This window comes from Suncus etruscus, chromosome 10 (genome assembly GCF_024139225.1).
Source record: "Suncus etruscus isolate mSunEtr1 chromosome 10, mSunEtr1.pri.cur, whole genome shotgun sequence".
Lineage (NCBI taxonomy): Eukaryota > Metazoa > Chordata > Mammalia > Eulipotyphla > Soricidae > Suncus > Suncus etruscus.
In genome coordinates this window covers 108,987,462-109,008,843 of record NC_064857.1, presented here as the reverse complement: position 1 = coordinate 109,008,843, position 21,382 = coordinate 108,987,462, and the positions used below count along the sequence as shown (strand labels likewise).

Genomic DNA, 21,382 nt, shown 5'->3' with positions numbered 1-21,382 from the left:
CCTAAGTTGTTTCCACGTGACATACATTCAGGGTGGGAGATGTCCCTGTGTTGTAAACAAGTATGAGTTCTTATCTCTAGTAGATAAGAGCTTATTTTTATACGTACAATGTCCCCTTTGTTTAATATGTCTTTGCAGGAGGAAGTGGTGCTACATTATATTGCTGGTGGATTTGGGGGTGGAGAGAAAAGAAAACAGACTCCTGACAAAAACTAAGAATATATATGCTCACACCTATCTAAAGGAAAAAAAGTTTCTTTAAAAAAAAGGTTTAAATAAAAGACGTAATTAAACGGACAAAGTGGGGCCGTGAGAGATAGTATGGAGATCAGGCGTCTGTCCTTCCTGCAGAAAGACGTTGGCTCAGAACCTGGCATCCCATATGGTCCCCCATGCCCACCAAGGATGTCCTCCAAGCATAGTGCCAGGAGCACCCTTCAAGTGCCACCAGGAGTGACACAAAGAAGCAAAAACAAATCAAATCAAATAACAAAAACTAAAGCAAAACAAACAAAGAAAAGAAACTAACAAGAATAAAAAAGAAAAGAAAAAGGGAGAAAGTGATACAGGAGATCAACTTTACATTTGGGGAGAAACAGGATAAGAGGTAGTGTTATATAGGTCTATACTTATGATGAAAGTATAGGCTTCCCCATTGTCTTTTGAGATTTCCTTGTGAGGTGTGGGGTCCAGGCAGGGAGGTCTTGGGTAGAGTTCTTGCAGTAGGGGTCCTTGGAGCTAGTTCCGGTATCAAGCCACAGTCCACATTAGGGAGAGGTGATTAGAAGGGCCACACTGCATGAGTCTGTCAGGATGTTGGTTGTATTTTCTTGCCGGGATCGAGGTGAGAGCTTGAGTGGGTGTCTCTTCACTTGGGTAGTGGGTACTGGCTAATTGGGGTAGAAGATCTGTCTTGATGCCTAATGGATTAAGAACTGAGGGTGAAGAGTTATAGTGTGGTGGGGATATCGGGCGTGGGATTGAGGGGTGAAAGAATAGTCAGATTTCTGGAGGAGGGAGAGGGGATAGTATATGGGAGGGGTTATATAGGGTATAGGTATGGGTTGTTTGTGGTTTAGGTTTCTCCCTTAAGGAGGATTCCTATCTCTGTGTGCTCCTGCACACATATAAACATATAAAAGTTACTTAGGTGTATATTAATGTAGAGAGGTGTGGAGTGCAAGAGGTGCGCTGAGTACTAAGTATAGTACTTGTAAGGAAAGGTAACTAATAGATCAACTTTTGGTATGTATAGGTTTCATGTCTCGAGTACTGACCATTGTGTTAGTGAAGTCTATCTATATAGGTGTTTACCCTTTTCAGTTTTGTCCACAGCACCCTGTATGTCAGCTTTCCTTTCCTATAGAGGAGGTAACCATGTGGTTTTTATTTGAAATAGATTGAGTTGATGATAGTGAGGAGGAGAAGGTGGAAGAAGAGGGAGACTAGAAGAGAGAATAGGAAAAACAAAACAAAACCAACAATCAAACACCACCAACAACAAAAATACGAAGTAATGAGAAGAGAGAGTATAAGAGCAAGGGCATGTTATTTTGGTTGAAAGAGTTAGATGCTTGGGCCCTGTGGTAAAAATCTGTAGGTCTCAGTTGTTGCTTCGGTGATCTGGATGGTCATGTGTTTCAGGTCCTAAAAGAAGGCATAATCTAGAGATAAAGGGTATGTTAAAGAGTTTTATCCAGCCATTTTCATGATTCAAGTAGAGTATGGTGCCTCATGTGACTGAGCATCAAGGTACCCTCATAGGATGTTCACACTTTGTATCCAGGAACTCCTATGGACAGAAAAACTGAGAGGTTATTTTAATTGAGGTAAGGTTAAGGGATTCAAATATAATGATTTGAAGTGTTTATATTGGACTCAGTAAGTTCCCGTCTTAATCTTTACCTGTAATCCTGTATAAGATCCCTAGTAAATTATTATGGGCCTTTGTAGTAAAACGATAATTACATACCTGTTCTCTCTATGCTGCTGTTTCTGTTGTTGCTCGTTTCTTTATGATATAATGTGTAGTTGGGTTTTGTGTTGTTTCTCTCCCCTTTGTTTTGGGCTCTACTTCCCAGTATATGGTGATTATTACTGTGTTTGAGGTTTCTATCCTGTTACACCCTGTTATTTAATCGCGGGGTATTGGTTGTATATCTGGTGTATATTCTAGATACTTTAGAATAGTGCTATCATTCTGTGTTTATCTTTCATCTTCTGGCTTGCTTTGTTTAACATAATATGTTCTAGGTCCATCCACTTTGCTGCAAAGTCTGTAACTGTATCATTTCTGACTGCCATGTAGTATTCCATTGTGTATAGATACCACATCTTAATCATCCACTCATCTGTTGTTGGACACCGAGGTTGGTTTTAAGACTTGGCTATTATACTGAGTGCTGCGGTAAATAGTGGGGTGCACACATACTTTGGGATGAATGTCCTTCCGACTTGGGGATAGATACCTAGGAGAGCGATTGCTGGGTCAAATGGCAGTTCAATTCTGAGTTCCTTGAGCACTCTCCAGACAGTTCTCCATAGATGTTGGACTAGGGGGCATTCCCACAAGCAGTGGATAGAGTGCCTTTCATACTGCACCCCCCCCAACACAGATTGTTCCCATTATTTTTGATGTGAGCCATCCTCACTGGTGTAAGGTGGTACCTCATTGTTGTCTTGATTTGGATTTCCCTAATGATGAGTGAAGGAGGTTATGTTTTCATGTGTTTGTTAGCCATCTTTTGGTCTTCTTTGGAGAAGTGTCTATTCATTTCATCTCCCCACTTTTCTATGGCTTTATTTGGTTTTGGGGGACTCAGCTTTCTGAGTGCTTTGTATATTCTGGTTATCAGCCCTTTATCTGATGTGCTGAGTGTGAAAATTTTTTCCCATTCTGTTAGCTGTCTTCTTGTTTTAAGTTGGCTTTCTTTCATATGCAGAAGCTTTTTAGTTTTATGTAATCCCATTTGTTTATGTTTGATGCTAAAAACCCTTGCCATTGGTATTCCATCCTCAAAGGCTTTTTTAATATATAGGTCTTCGAGTGTTCTGCCTATTTTTTCCTCAATAAGCTTTATAGATTCTGATCTAATTTCAAGGTCTTTAATTTATTTTGAGTTGACTTTTGTATAAGAAGTGAGGTATGGGTCAATTTTCAGTTTCTTACAGATGGTTTTCCAGTTGTACCAACACCATTTGTTAAAGAGACTTTCTTTGTTCCATTTCAAATTCTTGGCTGTATTGTCAAATATTAGTTGACTATATATCTGGGGATTTATGTCTGAAAATTCTGTTCTAACCCACTGGTCTGAGGCTCTGTTTTTGTTCCAGTACCATGCTGTTTTGATCACTATGGCTTTATAGTATAGCTTCAGGTTAGGTAAAGAGATGCAACCCAGCTTCTTGTTTTTCTGTATCTGTTTGGCTATCCTGGGTCTTTTGTGGTTCCAGATGAATTTTATGATTGATTGTTCTAAGTCTTGAAAGAATGATGTCTGGATTTGGATGGGGATTGCATTAAATCTATATAGAAGTTTGGGTAGGATAGTCATTTTGATTATGTTGATTCTACCTACCCATGAGCATGGGATGTTCTTCCATTTCCTTAGATCCTCTTCAATTTCTTTCTGAAGTCTTTTGAAATTTCCCTGGTATAGGTCCTTCATTTCTCTTGTAAGGTTGATTCCTAGGTACTTGATATTTTTTGAAACTATTTTAAATGGAATTGTGTTTTTAATCTCTCTCTCTCCTCGGTTTCATTATTTATATAGAGAGACGCTCCTGTCTTTTGTGTATTGACTTTGTAGCCAGCCACTTTGCTGTATTGGTTAATTGTTTCTAGGAGTTTTACTGTGGACTCTTTAGGGTTTTCAATGTATATCATCATATCATCTCCAAAAAGAGATAGTTTGAGTTCCTTTTTCCCAGTTTGGATTCCTTTGATTCCCTTTTCTTGTCTGATTGCTATTGCAAGGACTTCTAAGATTATATTGAATAAGAGTGGAGAGAGTGAACAGCCTTGTCTAGTTCCTGACCATAGTGGAAATGCATCAAGTTTTTTGCCATTAAGAATAATGTTGTTGGGCCGGGTAGGTGGCGCTGGAGGTAAGGTGTCTGCCTTGCAAGCGCTAGCCAAGGAAGGACCGCGGTTCGATCCCCCGGCGTCCCATATGGTCCCCCCAAGCCAGGGGCGATTTCTGAGCGCATAGCCAGGAGTAACCCCTGAGCGTCAAACGGGTGTGGCCCAAAAAAAACCAAAAAAAAAAAAAAAAAAAAGAATAATGTTGGCTGTGGGTTTTTCATAGATTGCTGTAACTATCTTGAGGAAGGTTCCTTCTAACCCTATTTTTCTGAGTGTCTTCACCATGAAAGGGTGTTGGAATTTGTCAAACGCCTTCTCTGCATTGATTGATATGATCATGTGATTTTTGCCTTTCTTGTTGTTGATGTGATGTACGATGTTGATTAATTTGCATATGTTGAACCAACCTTGCATTTCTGGGATAAAACCCACTTGGTCATGGTGTATGATCTTTTTGATGAGATGCTGGATTCGGTTTGCTAAGATTTTGTTGACTATCTTTGCATCTCTGTTCATTAGTGAGATTGGTCAGTAGTTTTCTTTCTTGGTGGTGTCTTTGCCATCTTTGGGAATGAGTGTGACCTTAGCCTCATAAAAGAAGTTGGGGAGAATTCCTGTTTTTCAATGGTTTGAAAGAGCCTGTGGAAAAGTGGTAGTAAGTCTTCTCAGAATGTTTGATAGAATTCACCTGTAAATTCATTTGGGCCTGGACTTTTGTTCTTAGGGAGTTTCTTAATTACATCTTCAATTTTCTCTGAAGTGATTGGTCTGTTTAGGCTTTCTAGGTCTTCCTTTTCCATTCTCAGAAGATGGTTTTTTTTCTAGGAATCTGTCGATTTCTACTGGGTTCTCTAGCCTAGCTGAGTATAGTTGTTCATAATATGATCTCATGATATGTTGTATCTCTGGGGGTTCTGTTGTAATTTCTCCCCTTTCATTTGTGATCCTACTTATTTGGATATTTTCCCTCTTTTTTTGGTGATTTTTGCCAGTGGTTTGTCTATCTTTATTTTTCATAAAACTAGCTCTTGGTCTCTTTGATTTTTTTGTATTGTTTTCTTAGTTTCTATGTCGTTTATTTCTGCTCTGGTTTTCACTATTTCTTGCCTTCTGGTTGTGGTTGGATTTCTTTGCTGCTGTTGTTCCAATTTCTTTAGATGATCCTTTAAACTGTTTATTTTTGTCATTTTTCTCTTTCTTGACATAGGCCTGTATTGCTATGAATTTCCCCCTATTTACTGCTTTTGCTGTGTCCCATAAATTTTGACAAGTTGTCTCTTCATTATCGTTTGTCTCAAGGAATCTTTTTATTTCTTCCTTGATTTTCTCTTTGATCCAGCTGTTGTTGAGCAGCATGTTGTTTAATCTCCAGGTATTAGTTTTTCTCCATTGCTTCTTCTTGCAGTCAATTTTGACTTCTATTGCATAGTGATCTGATAGGGTGCTTCTAATGATCCTTACACTTGTGGTCTTATATAGGTTAGATTTGTATACTAATACATGTTCTATTCTTTAGAAGGTTCCATGTGGGCTTGAGAAGAATGTGTATTCTGTTTTCTGGGGTGGAGGGCCCTATATATAAATCTATTAACTCTAGGTCTTCTAATTTTTCATTTAGGGCTCTTATTTCTTTGCTATTTTTCTGTCTGCTGGATCTTTCCAGTGGTGATAGTGGGGTATTGAAATCTCCTACTATGATCACATTTCCCTTCATGTGTTTCTCCAGGTTAGTGAGCAACTGCCTCACATATTTTGCTGACTCTACATTAGGTGCATAAATATTGATCAGGGTTAGTACCTCTTGATCTATTGTTCCCCTAATTAGTATGTAGTGACCCTCTTTGTCTCTGATCACTTTCTCGAGGTTGAATGAAATTTGGTCTGATATAAGAATGACTGTCCCTGCTCTTTTTGTTTTCCATTGGCTTGAAAGCTTGATTTCCTTCCTTTTATTCTAAGCCTATTCCTGTCCTGTACTTGTAGGTGTGTTTCTTGCAGGCAGCAGAAGTCCGTTTTATGTTTTCTAATCCAGTACTTTACTATGTGTCTTTTAATGGGAGAGTTTAGTCTGTTAACATTTAGGGAGATTATTGATAGAGAGGATTGTGTGTAATTGTGTTGTGTAGGGTGTTTGTTGTTACAATCGGGGGTTTGGATTGTGTAGTTTGTCTCTGAGTAGGTCATTTAGAATCAATTTTGTTTGCACAAATAATGCAAGTTCATTTTTGTTTGAGAATGTTTTTAGGCTACCCTCCCATATGAATGACAATTTTGCTGGGTATTGTACCCTAGGTTGGAAATTTCTTTCATTCAGTCATTTAAATATGTCATTCCACTGTATTCTTGCTTGAATTATTTCAAATGGAAGATCTGGTTTGATTCTTATGTCCCTTCCTTTGTATTTGAGGTTTTTTTCCCTTATTGCTTTAAGAAGTTCATCTTTCTCTCTCTTTTTTTGCCATTTGGATTACTATATGTCTTGGTGTTGGTTTATTAGAGTCTAATTTATTGGGGGGAATTTTCACTTCCTGGATTTGCATGGAGTCCTTTTTCCAAAGGGTGTGGAAGTTTTTTGCTATTATTTCCCTAACTACTTGTTCTTCCCCTTTACCTGTTTCCTCCCCTTCTGGTATACCTACAATTCTTAGATTATTTCTTTTGTCTTTGTTCATTAAGTACTGAACTTTTCCTTCCAGTACTTTGCCTCTTATTTCCTTGTAGGTTATTTCCTGGTGGTTTTTGGTTTGCAGTTTTCCTTCGGGTACTTCTATGTGCTTCTCCAACTTGTGATTCTGCTTGTATAGCTTTTAACTGTGTCTTTAATTCCTTTTGTATGGAGTCTTTCATGTTTTGTATCAGAACTTCTTTAATTCGGCTAATTTGTTTCTCCATGGATTTCTTGTACTCGGTGGCTAGAGATTCTCTCATTTCCTTTACCATGGCTTGCATTTTCTTTCTTACGGCCGCTTTTAAATCTTCATCTCTTGGATCTGTGCGTTTTGGTGGACTTGGGAACTTACTAGGGCTTCTCTCAGTATCTCCAGCTGTTAGGGTCCTCCTCAGTCTACCAATGTTTTTTTCTGCATTTATTAATGTGGCTTGGAGAGCAGTGCCTTCTGATATCAGCATGCTTTTGCACCCTGAGGTGTGGGGCTCGGTCCCGTCTCTGGATTGCAGCTCTGGGTGGGACTGTTGGTTTGGCTGGCTGAGGCTTGGCCTCTAGAGTGCCCTCTAGCAGAGCCTGATTAGTTGCTGCCTCCTCTTGCAGCCAGCCAGTGCAATACGGCTCCTGGCCACAATGGTGGGGGTGCTGTTGAGCGTGGCGCCTTTGCTCTCCTCCCCTACCTGGACGTCAGCGTAGCTCCGCCTTCTCCAGGCCTCTGCCAGAAACCCTCTCGTCTATGGTTCCTAGCCCGTCCCAGCGAGGGGCTTGGGAGACCTCGGAGACGTGGTTGGTGCGGGGCGGAGGCAGCAGAAAGTCCCCTGGCGAATGCCGCCGGAGGAACGTCACAGACACGATGGGCGGAGGGGCGGAGGCAAAGGAAGGTCCCTGGCGAGTGCCACAACCTACCTTGTGCCACCCAGGAAACCTCACAGATGCCACGGGGACGGGTGGAGTCAAGGGAAGGCCCCCTGGCGAGTGCGCCGGAGAAACCTCACAGATGCGATGGACGATGTACTTTTGATGACTGAAACCAACTACATACATTTTTGTAATCACAGAATGTAAAAAAAGAAACTATTAAAAAATATAAGATTCAGTACAATTGTCAATACTGCAATTCTTACTATGTTAAAATATAATGCTAAGTCAGCTCCTTGCCCAAATACCACTATTGTTGTTGACTTTTTAGGGGAGCAAAACTAGTGGATTTTAATTTTCCTATCGAAAAATTAGCAATCCGAAACACAATGGAAAACTTTGGAACAGAAGAACAGAATAAGAACACTAGTAAACTATTATATTTAATAGTTATTGTATTATATTTTCAAGTTTCTGTAATTGAAGTACAATTATATAAGGGCACAGATATGGATGATTCAATGGAATAAAACTGAATCCTAAAAAAGACTTACATATATCTGGTATATATGGTAAATCATTGGTAGAAAGGTAGACTTTTTAGAATTATTCAAAAGGGATAAAATTGCTCCTATGTCTCATGCAACACACAGTAAACACCAAATGGGTTAAAAATTTAAATGTAAATGAAACAAAACAAAGTAGTGATATATAGTAGAAAGTGTTGGGGAATTAATTTATAAAATGGGAGTATGCAAATTTCTCTTAAATGTAACAAAATCTAGGCAAAATAAAGAATTTGGCTCTAAAATAAAAAATAAAGTCAATAAAAATGCAAAGAAAAAGTATTTGATCTGTCATACACTCAATATTACTTAGGTAGAGAATATTGTGATAGAGAAAATGCCTGGTATGCTTGAGGCCTGGAATTAAATGTCCACACTCAACCTTTATGATTTACCAGATCAGCACTGTTTGAATCTATACTAGCACTGTAGCATACTTTGCATTTACCACAAACACCTACTCCCTGTCATGGACATTGGGAATAGCCCTGGTGGTCCCCAGCCCTGCTGGTGTAGCAGTGTAGCAACCTACACTTGCTACAACTAGCAAAACAAAAAGCAAATTTTAAGACTAATTAATGAGTTATAGAAACCTGAGAATGTAAATTTAATATGCAGAGAAAAGTCTCACTCATTTTACAGAAAAAGGAAAAGCCAGAGTCCTTGACCTTTCAATGATTCTCAGCTGGCTGTCACAGGCGAAAGTGAAGTTTTCACTTAGCAGAGGTGGAGAAAAGCATGGATGGAAATTGACACACTGGTGGAGGGTGTGATGTTGGAACATGGTAGGCATGAAACCCCACACTCAGCAATATTTTACATCATAGTGTTTAACATTCAAACAAGGGGGGAGGAGCAATAGCACAGCAGTAGGGCATTTTCCTTGCACGCGGCCTATCTAGAATGGACCTTGCTTGATTCTACCCCGGCATCCCATATGTTCCCCCTGAGCCAGGAGCAATTTCTGAGCACAGAGCCAGGAGTAACCCCTAAGTGTCACAGAGTGAGGCCCAAAAAGAAAAAATAAATACAAATAAAACAACAACAACAATAAATAATAATAAAGCAGTACTCCTGTGGAAAGAGGGTGGGGGCACAAGAGACATCTGGAGTGACTAGACTAAGAACTTGATCTAACTGGGAACTGCTCTGTTGTTCAACTTGTAAAATTTCTTAAGTGCTCTATATTTATGTGGTCTATTGCATGCATATTATACATACACAAAAGTTCCAAAGGAAAACCCTGACAGATAACATTTTTTAGTTATCAGATTAGCCCAAATCTATGTTGATGCTCTGTTGGTGAACTCTAACAAAAAAAGACATTATCATTCATTGTTAAAAAAAAGGTACAAATTTGTACAATTTTATATAAAAAAGGAAACATTTACTAAATTATATAAAAAAGAAAGCATTTACTAAATTACCTTTCGACCTAATGGTTTTACATAATAGTTTACCTAAATTATTCTCCAAAACAAAATAAATGTTATTTATTGTAACTTTTGAACAATATCATGGGACTGGAAAGAACCAGCACTCACCAATGAAAGACTAGTTAAAATAATGGTGCTTCAGGGGTGGAGTGATAGTACAATGGGATCTTATACTCAGCCTACCCAGGTTTGATCCCCAGCACAAAATATGATTTTCTAAAACAGCCAGGAATGATCCCTGAGTGCAGAACTTGGAATGAACCCTCAGCACCAACCCGACATGACCTAAAAGAAAATACAACAATGTTTTTTAAAGTGTACTTAAAAACAATGAGCTTCAAATGTACTTAAATACAATTAACAGCATTTTGGAATGACATTAAATTTTTCTGTTTCTTTTTTTTTAATTTAAACACCTTGATTACATACATGATTGTGTTTGGGTTTCAGTCATGTAAAGGACACCACCCATCACCAGTGCAACATTCCCATCACCAATGTCCCAAGTCTCCCTCCTCCCCACCCGACCCCCGCCTGTACTCTAAACAGGCTCTCCATTTCCCTCATACATTCTCATTATTAGGACAGTTCAAAATGTAGTTATTTCTCTAACTAAACTCATCACTCTTTGTGGTGAGCTTCCTGAGGTGAGCTGGAACTTCCAGCTCTTTTCTCTTTTGTGTCTGAAAATTATTATTGCAAGAATGTCTTTCATTTTTCTTAAAACCCATAGATGAGTGAGACCATTCTGTGTTTTTCTCTCTCTCTCTCTGACTTATTTCACTCAGCATAATAGATTCCATGTACATCCATGTATAGGAAAATTTCACGACTTCATCTCTCCTAACAGCTGCATAATATTCTATTGTGTATATGTACCAAAAACCTATTTTCTTAAAAATCAGGTCCAAAAAGTGTAAAAACTGCCATACAATAAGCACAATAAGCAGCTATGTATATGTCCATGAAAAGTATGACAGTATACACACACACACACACACACACACACACACACACACACACATATACTTGGTGATGCTCAGGGTTACTCCTGGCTTTGTACTCAGAAATCACTCCTGGGGCCTTGGGGGACCATATGGCATGAAAATGTGTTTTCAAGAAACAGAAAAAGTTAAAGCTGTTCCAAAATGCTCACCATATTCACAGAAATCCTGTGTTCCCTCACAATATGGAGTCAGAACTAGGCCCTGCTCACTTCCTCTGCATTGAGGTCACCTTGCTCTGGTGACCCCAATGGAACCCTCCCACTTTTGATGCTTTACATTTTGCTGCCTGGCTATCAATGCTGTGAGGGCACCCAGGCTTGGTCTACCTTCCTTATCTTTTATGTCCGTTCCAACACCTCACTCGTTTTGTTTGTACCCCAGAGGTGCAGTGCAGCCCCTGTCCGTAGAGCTTCCTTCAGTTCAGGGCCAGGTTTTGATTTTACCTTCTGGGTCGGTTTTCTGTTGAACTCCATTAGTCCTTTCATCTATAAATTATTTCCCACAGAGCATCCCTAGTCAGTGACTCATTTCAACCCTGGCTGATCTTTCTAATTCTCCGGGAACCCAAAGAAGATTCTATGTGCTCTGGAGAACTTATATCTGAGGTTTTCTTTTGTTTGAGGGTTTTACTGTGTATGTGTGTGTAGTAGGGGGAGACTACGCCTATCTGTTCTCAGGACTTAGTCCTGAGCTCTATGTGGTGTTGAGGATTGAGCCAGAGTTGAACCCATGCAAGACAAGTTTTTAAATCCCTCTACTATCTCACAGCCTGAAAAATTGATTTCTTTTATTATTTTTTATTTGAGGCCACATTGAGCTATTGCTATCTGTCAAGGTCTACTCTTGGTTCTGTGCTCAGGGATCCCTCCTGATAGGCTCAAGGAACCATATGGGATGTCAGGATAAAATCCAGATAGATAATATGTAAGGCATATACCTCTGTACTTTCTCTAGCCCACAATTAAAATCTTAGCTTTAAAATGTTGAGGTAAGTGTTCATTTCTATGAAGCCACTATGGCAACATGTAAGTATTTTCAAGGATTTATGGAGCAGTACAAACATTCACATCCAAGTGGAATTTTGAGGGGGAAGAGTATTTGGTAATGACATGGTTATATTTGTTTCCAATTAAATTCATATTTCCCATTTTTCTTAGAGCATTGTCCATATACCCTTAGTATATTATACCTTTTCAAAACAATAGATATTTGGAACACCCAAAAAAGTACTTTTGGAAGCAAACATGATTATAAACTACCTCAGAGTACCCAGAGGTAACAAATAGTCATCTTTTGTTACCATTGTTTCCAATCTAGAATTCCTCATATCCAAATATTTACTTCTGTGCATGGGAAGCACTGACCACGGAAACATTACTGCTGAGATGGATTCTGTCCTGCTATCTCCCTTTCTGACCCAGCAGATGACAGCCTAGGAAATGGTTCTATTGGGACTGCAATGGGCCAGGGCTGCCTGCCTCTCCCAAAGCAGCTGTTCTGGCAGCTGTTTCCTCAGGCTCCAGATGAAGCCCAGGAGACCTTGACTGTATTCACAACAAATTTTGGTTATGAGTCACTCAAAAGGTTCCAAAGAGATCAAGGAAAGTTTCTTACAACAAAGGAAATATCATAACTCAGCAAGAGGCAAAGGCTCTCCAGGCCTGGCCTAAGAATGCACCCAGACTAGAACAGCTGTTGAAATCTCTTTGTTATTTATTTTTCTTCCACTCATTCTCCCACGGCTTCTGCATTTCCATATGACACTTTAGCTCAGTAAAAACTGACTAGCACCTACCAATGTGCCACACACCTCTTTATGGGTTGGGGAGGTGGGAATCTGCTTGTCCTCTCCTAGATCAAGTGGCCATCTCCTGTGTGAGATACATGAGACATACGTATACATTATGGCTAACAGCTCCACTTCTTCTATTCTCTATATATGAAAACTGACAGATGTTCTCAAGAAATAAAAGCACCTAGAACTGGGGACAGTTCAGGATAACAATGCATGTGGTGAAGGTAAAAATGATGGGAGTAATGATCATGTCTCCTTGGAACATATCAGTAAAGGTCCTCATGAAAGGGTCACCGAGTAAGATTTGTAAGTGGACAACTAAAGAGGCGAGAGCTGGGCTTGGAGACCACACATGTCAGGACAGCTAGCCAAAGCAGATTTATCTCAACCATAGCAGCCCTTCTGCAGGAGTGTCCTTTTTTTTTTTTTTTTTTTTTTTTTTTTTACTGATAACCATTTTCAAAAGCGCGGGCGCATTCTTTAACATCATTCAAAAATATTCTAATCTTGACTATTTATAGGAAAGGAAATGGAATATCCTATATATGGAAGATAGCACTCAAATTGATCTCTGAAGTCAGTGTCTAAGTGAACGTTACTTTCTATACAGTTGTCCTCTCTGACTGATGAGCCTTATCATTAAATATTTCATCTATACAATGTATATAGCCCCTCTTCTATATTGCCTTTCCACACCCAGAGACCTTTCTCCTCCCCCCATATCCCAACCTGGATTTGTTACCTTCCCCTTATTTAACCCTCTTTATGCTCAGTTTTTAACCTGTTGGGCACCAAGACTGACCTCCTTCCCAACAGAGCACCATCCAGCTCCTCAATGAAAGACACCCTCTCGATCCCTCATCTTGTGTCTCAGCAAGAAACCACAACCAATAAGCCTCCTGACTCAAGTTTGTGACCCGTCTCACCCCCATCAAATCATGGATGGTTGCATGATACAGGATTCAGCTGCAGCAAAACCCCAAATTCAAGGACACTACAGGACTCTGAAATGCCGCAAATCATATCTTAAACTCTAGACCAAAGTCTGTGATACAAAAACAGTACCTTGGCTTTCACTCCCCACAAGAATATCTCAGAAGACCTAATTGGGAGGCTTATATTACCTATGTAAGCTTAATACCTTTATAATAATGTATCTTAAGATATGTATTCCTAAACATACAGATAGCCTCCCCCATTACTTTCTTTCTTCAAATACCTTTTTTCCTTTTTTTTCTCAATTTCCTTTTTTTATATCTCAATTTCATCTATATATTCTATTTTTTATTTATATACATATTTCCTCTACCCTCACCAGTTTTGGTGCTGCTTAGTACAAAATCTAAGAAAACCTTTTGCCTGGGACAAAAGCTCAAACCACACTACAAATACTGTACGTGTAGCCTGTCATCCTTACCCGGAATAGCACCAGCAATACAAAAGGACACCATATGTTTTCTTATAGGCACAGTAAATAAGGGGAAATCATGGACTCAGACACAATATCTTATCTTCTAAGGATAAGAACTCACACTTTTTACACAAGGGTGCCTCCCATCCTGGACATATGTCATGTGGACACAACTCAGTCTCCATGAGATTGGACAGCGCTAGTTTATTCTCAAACCCCAGATCCCAGACATAGAACTGAAACAACCCCCTGCAACAACACCAGGAACTAAGCTCCGTTGGGAGAAATACTTGTGCCAGTGTTAATATGACAACGAGGACAGCGAGGAAATGACAACTTGACCTAAGACCAGGAGGTCCTATCACATCACCTAACACTAAGTGGAAATCAGAAGATGTATCGTCCTTTGAACTATGAAAAATAAGAGCGCTAACTACAGAAAACTGACTTTGAAAACCGTGACTGGGCAGAACATACCTTGAGACCATTAAAGAAAACCTACCCTAGGCTATAGCCCAGGTCTCCTACAAAAATCAAGATTTCTTAGTGCAGAGGCCCAATTCTGACAACAGAGACTGAGCAGAACCTTTGGAATCATAATTTCCTAGACTTTGGCTTAGGGAATGAGCAAAAACATGGAGCACATGATACAAAAAACTGAACACACCAACAATGTTGGAACAGTACCTTAAAGACTCTATCCTAGGCCTTGTCCTAGGACCTGCACAAATACCAAGATTGCTTGCTACAGTGGCCTTATTTTCTCATCCACAACCGAGAGGAAAGGTTCCTGACACCCCCCCAAAAAACAAAACAAAACAAAACAAAAAACCCTGGGAGATGGCAATGAGAAGGTATGGAGCCAGTGGTTGTTCCCATGACAATATGCTTCAAGAGTGGAGAAACCCTGAATCTCTTAGGCCACGGGAATTTCTTTCCTTCCCCAATACTTGCTGTGCCTATACAAAAAAAAAAATGGTGGGGTAACACCAAGCCTGCCACTGCACCACTTTTTCTGGTTTTGTTTTGCTTTATTTTTTTGTTTGTTTTTTGATATTATTTCACTTCTCTTTTTTCTTCCACTTTTTTCTTTCTTTTTCACTTTTGTGGATATTATTCGGTGATTTATTTTCCTTTCTATTTTAGTAGTTGATACCAAGTTTTTTTTCTCTTTTCCTTAACCTTTTTTATCTCCAACAGAATAGCATAACTTGAATCATTCAGCCTCATAAATTGAGGGGGGAAAAGAATGATACCAGGACCAGTCAAATGAACATGTAGTGTAAATAAAAAATGACCAGACTGGATTACCAAGCAGAATAGATACCCAACCTATAACAAGCTATAAGGTGGAGACCAGTTACACTAGGATTCTGGGGGGTAAAGGAGGGATATGTGGGAGACAAGCTGGGAACAGGAGTGGAGGGAGGACAACATTGGTGGTGGGAAAGCCCTTCTTTCATTGTCACTATGTACTGTAAATAATTCTGTGTAATGAACTTCAGTCACAATAAAAAAAAGTAAAAAAAAAAAAGATTTGTAAGTGAATGAAGATTCTTGTGTTTGTGGGAAGTCTGTGCTCTTTTTGTTTGTTTGCCTTAGGGTGACACCCAGTGTTACTCTGCTTAGGGGTTACTCCTGGCTATGCACTCAAGAATTACTCCTGGGGATCTAACCCAGGTCAGACACATGCAAAGCAAGTATCCTACCTGCTATACAAGGCAAGTGTCCTACCTGCTGTCCTAGCTGCCCCAGACCCTCAGTCTGTGTCTAAAGCTAATGTATCTGATGCTCAGACTCATAGCTAAGTGGCAGAAAACAATCTAACCTCAAACTCCTTCAAAATATAATATTTTTGTATATAGATCAGTTTGAATCAAATATGTTTATTAGGAGAGGAAGCAGTGTCTTTCTTGTTCAGCACTGTCATTGAATGGATACTTTCTTTTGCTTCTATATTCGGTCCCACTTCAAAAGGTTTGTGTTGGACTTGCATCCTTGCTGGCCATATAAAATCACTGATTCAATTATATCAAAATACATCATTATTTTATGCTGATGTCTATAATTCTACATTAGCTTCTGGAAAATTGAAACATCTAATAGTTGTTCTATTTTCAACACATAGATAGTATTGTCAATAATATTTTCTATTTTCTCTTAAGAGAGTAAATTTTTAGCTCAGACTTGCAGGCATGGAGATAAGGCCTAATCCATCAGGGCTGGAATGGGAAGTGGGTACTCACAGGCTATGGTTTCCTTGATGCCTCTCTTTATTTGCTCATAACAGGAAAACTTCTAGGTTCTTTCCTTCTCAGATGTTGTTACTTTCTAGGATAGGCCCTGCACCCTCATTCTGCTTGGCCAGCACCTGTGTTTTGGTGGGACAGACTCTCAGTAGTCTAGAAATCCAGCAGACTCTACCCACTAATAGGACTATTTGCTTAGCTTTATGAAAAAAAATACAACATACAAAATCATGGATGGTCAGTAACTCCCACACCCTAGTCTGGGGATGCTCCAGCTTTCTCTTCACATGGAGTGTATGCAAACACATGTGAACAGGAGACTAGGCTGAGAACCAATGGGCAAATAGCTAAAGGAAGTCATTGCTCTTGAGCAAAGACTTCTCAGCTTTTTCATTTCTGCTTCCTGTGCTGTGTATTCCCACTAGAGTCCTTGAGCCCTGATGACAGTGGACACAATGAGGCACTTCATGAACCTTCTCAGTGTGTTCTTGATGTTCTGCCCTTAATTAATTAATTCCCTGCATTTAATAACACTATATAATTCCCAGATGTAGTAGGATAAGAACACAGTCAAATTGTATGATGTCCACAAACCAGCTGTAAATCAAGGGGCCTATCTTCCTTGGGGTTGTGTCCCAAAAATCAGAGAATAACATATATTAGAAGTGCCAGTAAATGTTAATTTTTGACCTCTGAATTTTTATAATTTCTTGTTTTGTTTTTTGGGCGTTTTTTGTCTTTGTTTTTTTTGGGGGGGGGGTCACACCTGGCAGCGCTCAGGGGCTACTCCTAGCTTTATGCTCAGAAATTGCCCCCGGGAGGCTCGGGGGACCCTATGGGATCCCGGAATTTGAACCACCATCCTTCTGCATGCAAGACAAACACCTTATCTCCATGCTATCTCTCCAGCCCCATAATTTCTTATTCTGGCCATTCCTGTGCTTGGTATTTTTAAATAAGTAAACAATTGCTTAGCGAACAATATTATTATTTTTTTCTTTTAAGAGTAATTTGTTTAAGGCTTTTGACCTCTATGCTGGTAAAAGAGATGATAATCACAATGTAATGTTTTGGACTATTATTTACCTTTGAATCTTTCAGATTATTCGAATATATTTTGCTCTTTAACGATGGAATAATGTTTCGGATTGAACAAGCCACCAAGCAGTGCTCCAAGTTCACCCTAACAGATCCCTGGGATCCACTGGACATTCCTGAGAACTCTACCTTTGAGGACCAGTACTCCATTGGAGGGCCCCAGGAGCAGATAACTGTGCAGGAATGGTCTGACAGAAAGTCAGCAAGATCATGTAAGGTTTGATTATACATCCATATATTTCAACTCAGGAAGCATGAAGGGGAAACATGAAGGAGAAAATGTTGAATCTGTTATGGAATGTTAAATGTTAAAATGTTAAATTTGTTAAGGAATCTGTTAAATTTCTTGTGGAAATTTTTAAAGTTAATCGAATTTAACCCTCATCAAAGTTCCTGCATACTCTGCAAGTTGTTTAATTCAGGATCTAGAAACTTTATGGCTTGGGAGAGAGAGTACAAGATTTAAGATTGCCTTGCATGTAATTGACCCCAGTTGTATCCTTGGCATCAAAAAAAAAAATGATCTCATGAGCACAGCCCTGAGCAATACCAGTGTAACCCAAAAAACAAAGAGAAACTCTCAATCTTCTAAGACCACTTGTAAATCTCTTTCACTTTGGTTCCTCTGGGCTTAGTCTTAGCTTTGAGATTTAAAGATCATCTTGAGTTTTTTTCACTGGGAGGTTCTTTTTTTTAAAGCCACACTATTGTATAAGATGTCTCTTTCCCTTTATGCTGAAATTACTTCTCAATGTTGCAAATGACCAAACTACTGCCATTATTGGGAGTATTTCTTTCTACATATGATTTCTTATCTGTTCTGCTGCCAGTATATCTACACCCACAAAAACTATTTAAATACTGTTAATGAAGCTATGAAAAAGAGCATGGCAGATCCTCTTATCCCTCTATAAATAAACAGGACTGGAAATGGAACTCAAGTGATGGAACACGATGTAAGCCCCACGTTCAATATACCACATGGCCATCTTAGCACTACCTAGAGTGACCCTCCCAACTAATAAATATGATTGAATAGAGCTATCATTTGACTCAACTGTCCCAGTCCCAAACTTATACTCAAAAGAGATTAAAAACAAATTTTTGGATATTTATGATTGTAGAGACATTATTTATAATAGTGAGAAAATAGAAACATGACTTTGCAAATAAATGGATATGCTAAATTCGGTACATATTTACAAAGGAATTTTAGCATTGAAAGGAACATGTGTTATGACATAGTTGAATCTTGAAGGAAGTTATAAAGTGAAATAAGCCAGTCACTAAAGAGAATTATTGCAAATTTACCTAAGTAGTTAAGTTCATAGAATGAAACATGATGGTTATAGAGGGTTGAGGAGGGGGAGAGAGAGTAATAACAAAGTCAATTAATAAAGTAAATAGTGAAGAGTAATTAGCATTAGAAATTAGTAAAGTTTCAATTGGGATGAATGAAAAGTTATGTAATTAGATGGTGATGAGACACTGACTCTTGTTAATGCATTTTTCCCACTGAACTCTATTGGCAATTGTTACAATGTATATTTTGTCTATATTTTATAGTTTATCAAACAATAAAGAAACTTTTCCTATCAACTTTCCTTCCTCTTACAGATGAAACCTGGATTGGCATTTATACACTCAAGGATTGTTATCCTGTCCAGGAAATCTTCACCAAAAATTATAGTGTAATATTTTCCACACGATTTTTTGACATAGAGCTGGGCATTAAAGACCCCTCAGTGTTTATACCCCCAAGCACATGCCAAGCAGCCCAAATGGAGTGGGCAAGTGAAGATTGCCTCTGATGAGTGCCAGAATGCAGAAACAATCACCTGGGAAATCGGGAGCCTGCAGTATCCTCTCAGAAGGAACTTAAGTTGGGAGAGGAGAATCTTCATTGGAAATAAATATCATAATTTTCGGACATCAGCGTGACTTTTGTTGTATGTATGCTGCTGACTACAGAGGCTATATTTTCAAAAGGACATAGAAGGAAGAGTGGGAGGTGATAGGAAGTGAAATGATGATTTAGTCATGTGGCACCTCTTAGGGAGTTTTTCTGTGCCTGGGGAGAGAGATTGTAGCAATGATTTACTGTACTACAGAAGAGATTTTTATTGCTGACATTACTGAGCACTTCTCTATTGCTGGCACATGTTACAGGTTCATTTCAGTCATGTTTATTAATTTTCAGGCCCTCTGCAGATAGTGGCTACTTATTACCTGCACCAAATTGCAGACTACTCCATTCTCTCTGCAGCAGCACCCCTTTCATACCTACCCCCTGGCCATTGACAAAGTGGTTCTAAAGTCTATTCTAGACTTAAGAGCCTTATGACATGACTCAGTTGGTGTGAACATTTTAGGAGGAAATAAAAGGCTATCATGCAAAGTAATGATTTCTCTAGTAAAATGTTTTAAACAGGAGAGTTTGGAAATCTTTGTGTATGCATGGGTAGGAATACACCATATGTTTCTTTTGTTCTACACAAGGGTATATTGTTCTATAGACTGAATCATCAAGTCATTAGATATAAAGAGACAAGTAGTATTTAAACATTTAAAAATAGAACTAAACTTGGGGCCAGAGTGGTGGCGCAAGTCATAGGGTGTTTGCCTTGCATGCGCTAACCTAGGACAGATCATGGTTCGATCCCCCAGTGTCCCATATGGCCCCCCAAGCCAGGAGTAACCCCTGAGCTACAATGGGTGTGGCCCAAAAAGCAAAAAAAAAAATAGAACTAAACTTGGAGTCAGGAAACTATTATTTTTGAAATGCAGGACTAAAATTTCTTTGCACTTGAACTCTTTGAATGAAGTCTCTGCACAATGCTTCCCCTCACTCTTGCCTCCTGGGATGTTGTTTCTCAGCCTCTTTGCCTGGCTGACTTCTGCCCATCCTTCCTAGATGAACTCTCTCCTGAATTCCTGGATGCCGTTCTCAGGTCCTGATTAGGTGTAGCTTGAACAGCCAATAAGCATGTTGTTCTCTGTATTTTGCTTCCTCTTTTTGGACGCAGCCTCTCACAATGCTGGGCATGAACTCCTTGAGTACAGGTACCTTGTTCTCTTTAATTTTATATGCCCACTACCAAGGAAGTGCCTGGCACATGATTTTATATGCTCAATATACCAAGAAAGTGCCCCACATATTTGCGGAGTGGAGAATGTCAGCCTTTTTGATCCTTTATGTCTGCACCTAATAAATATACTGACTTTGCTGAGCTTTAGAAAACATTTCAGTAAATTTTTTTATAATTCTATATTATGCTAGTATTGTATTTGCTCTGACCAACATATATGTAACATCTAACAGAAGAAATGTATGAAATCTATATTTCACTGAGAACCAATTGTATTGTATTTATCTATTAATTCAATAAACCAATTTAATTGTAGCATGAAGCATTCTCTAATACATTTACTTTTATAATAAATATGGACTAGCTTGACTTAAAGAAGTTAAAACTGTTTTCCAGTGAATAAAAACTATTTACATTATCAAAGCTAAATCCAGTATCTTCTCCCAAAAGTCGCTTGCCATCTAAATGTACTTTAGTACATTTGCCTGAAACAGACATCTTAGCCACTTTTGTTGGTTTTGTTTTTGTTTGAGGGGCCATACCCTCAAGTGTTTAGGATTTAAATGAAAGCTGTATCTCTTGAAGTTGAAACTTACTCATATGATTTAGGTATTTTTAAAGTCTCCCGTAGCTTAGTTTTCTGAGAAAACTTTTAACAGAACTTCTAGCTTCCCACTAAGCTAAATTCTACCACATTGCAAATATCGATGTTGTTCTCTTGTTGGTTTCCTCAACTCAACTTCACCTTCTCAATATACACTTTGTTATTTAAAAGTAACCATGCCTGTTCCACATGGGAAAAAAAAGTATTCCCCAAGATTGTACAGTTTCACATCCTCCATTGAAAGCACTTTAAATTTAGGAGCAGTGCCATTCTGTTTATATAAAGTTAAGAAGAGTTAAATTGGAGAAAAAGAGATTCCCAAGATTTAAGGGCCATAAGACCTTAAGGGTTCTTTACAAGACATACTAAATTTTATGTGTGAATATTCTAGCATCAATGATCTTTTGAAAACTAATGCCAGGATCACAAAAATGCAAATAGATTTTTATTTCAAAACAAAAATAAATCTTATTAACTCAGTTTCACAGAAACATAATTGCATATGTTGTCATATCTTTTA

General features: G+C 38.8%; 1 protein-coding gene across 1 annotated transcript in view; it reads left to right on the top strand.

Annotated features, from left to right (window-relative positions):
- Positions 1 to 19,094, top strand: part of EPDR1 (ependymin related 1) — a 50,316-nt gene extending 31,222 nt beyond the window's left edge. Inside the window, exons 2-3 of the mRNA XM_049781894.1 lie at positions 17,173 to 17,381; positions 18,787 to 19,094. Coding sequence (XP_049637851.1) covers positions 17,173 to 17,381; positions 18,787 to 18,980 — 403 coding nt within the window. The 3' untranslated portion in view covers positions 18,981 to 19,094. The remainder of the gene's footprint in view (positions 1 to 17,172; positions 17,382 to 18,786) is intronic.
- The last annotated feature ends 2,288 nt before the right edge of the window (positions 19,095 to 21,382 follow it).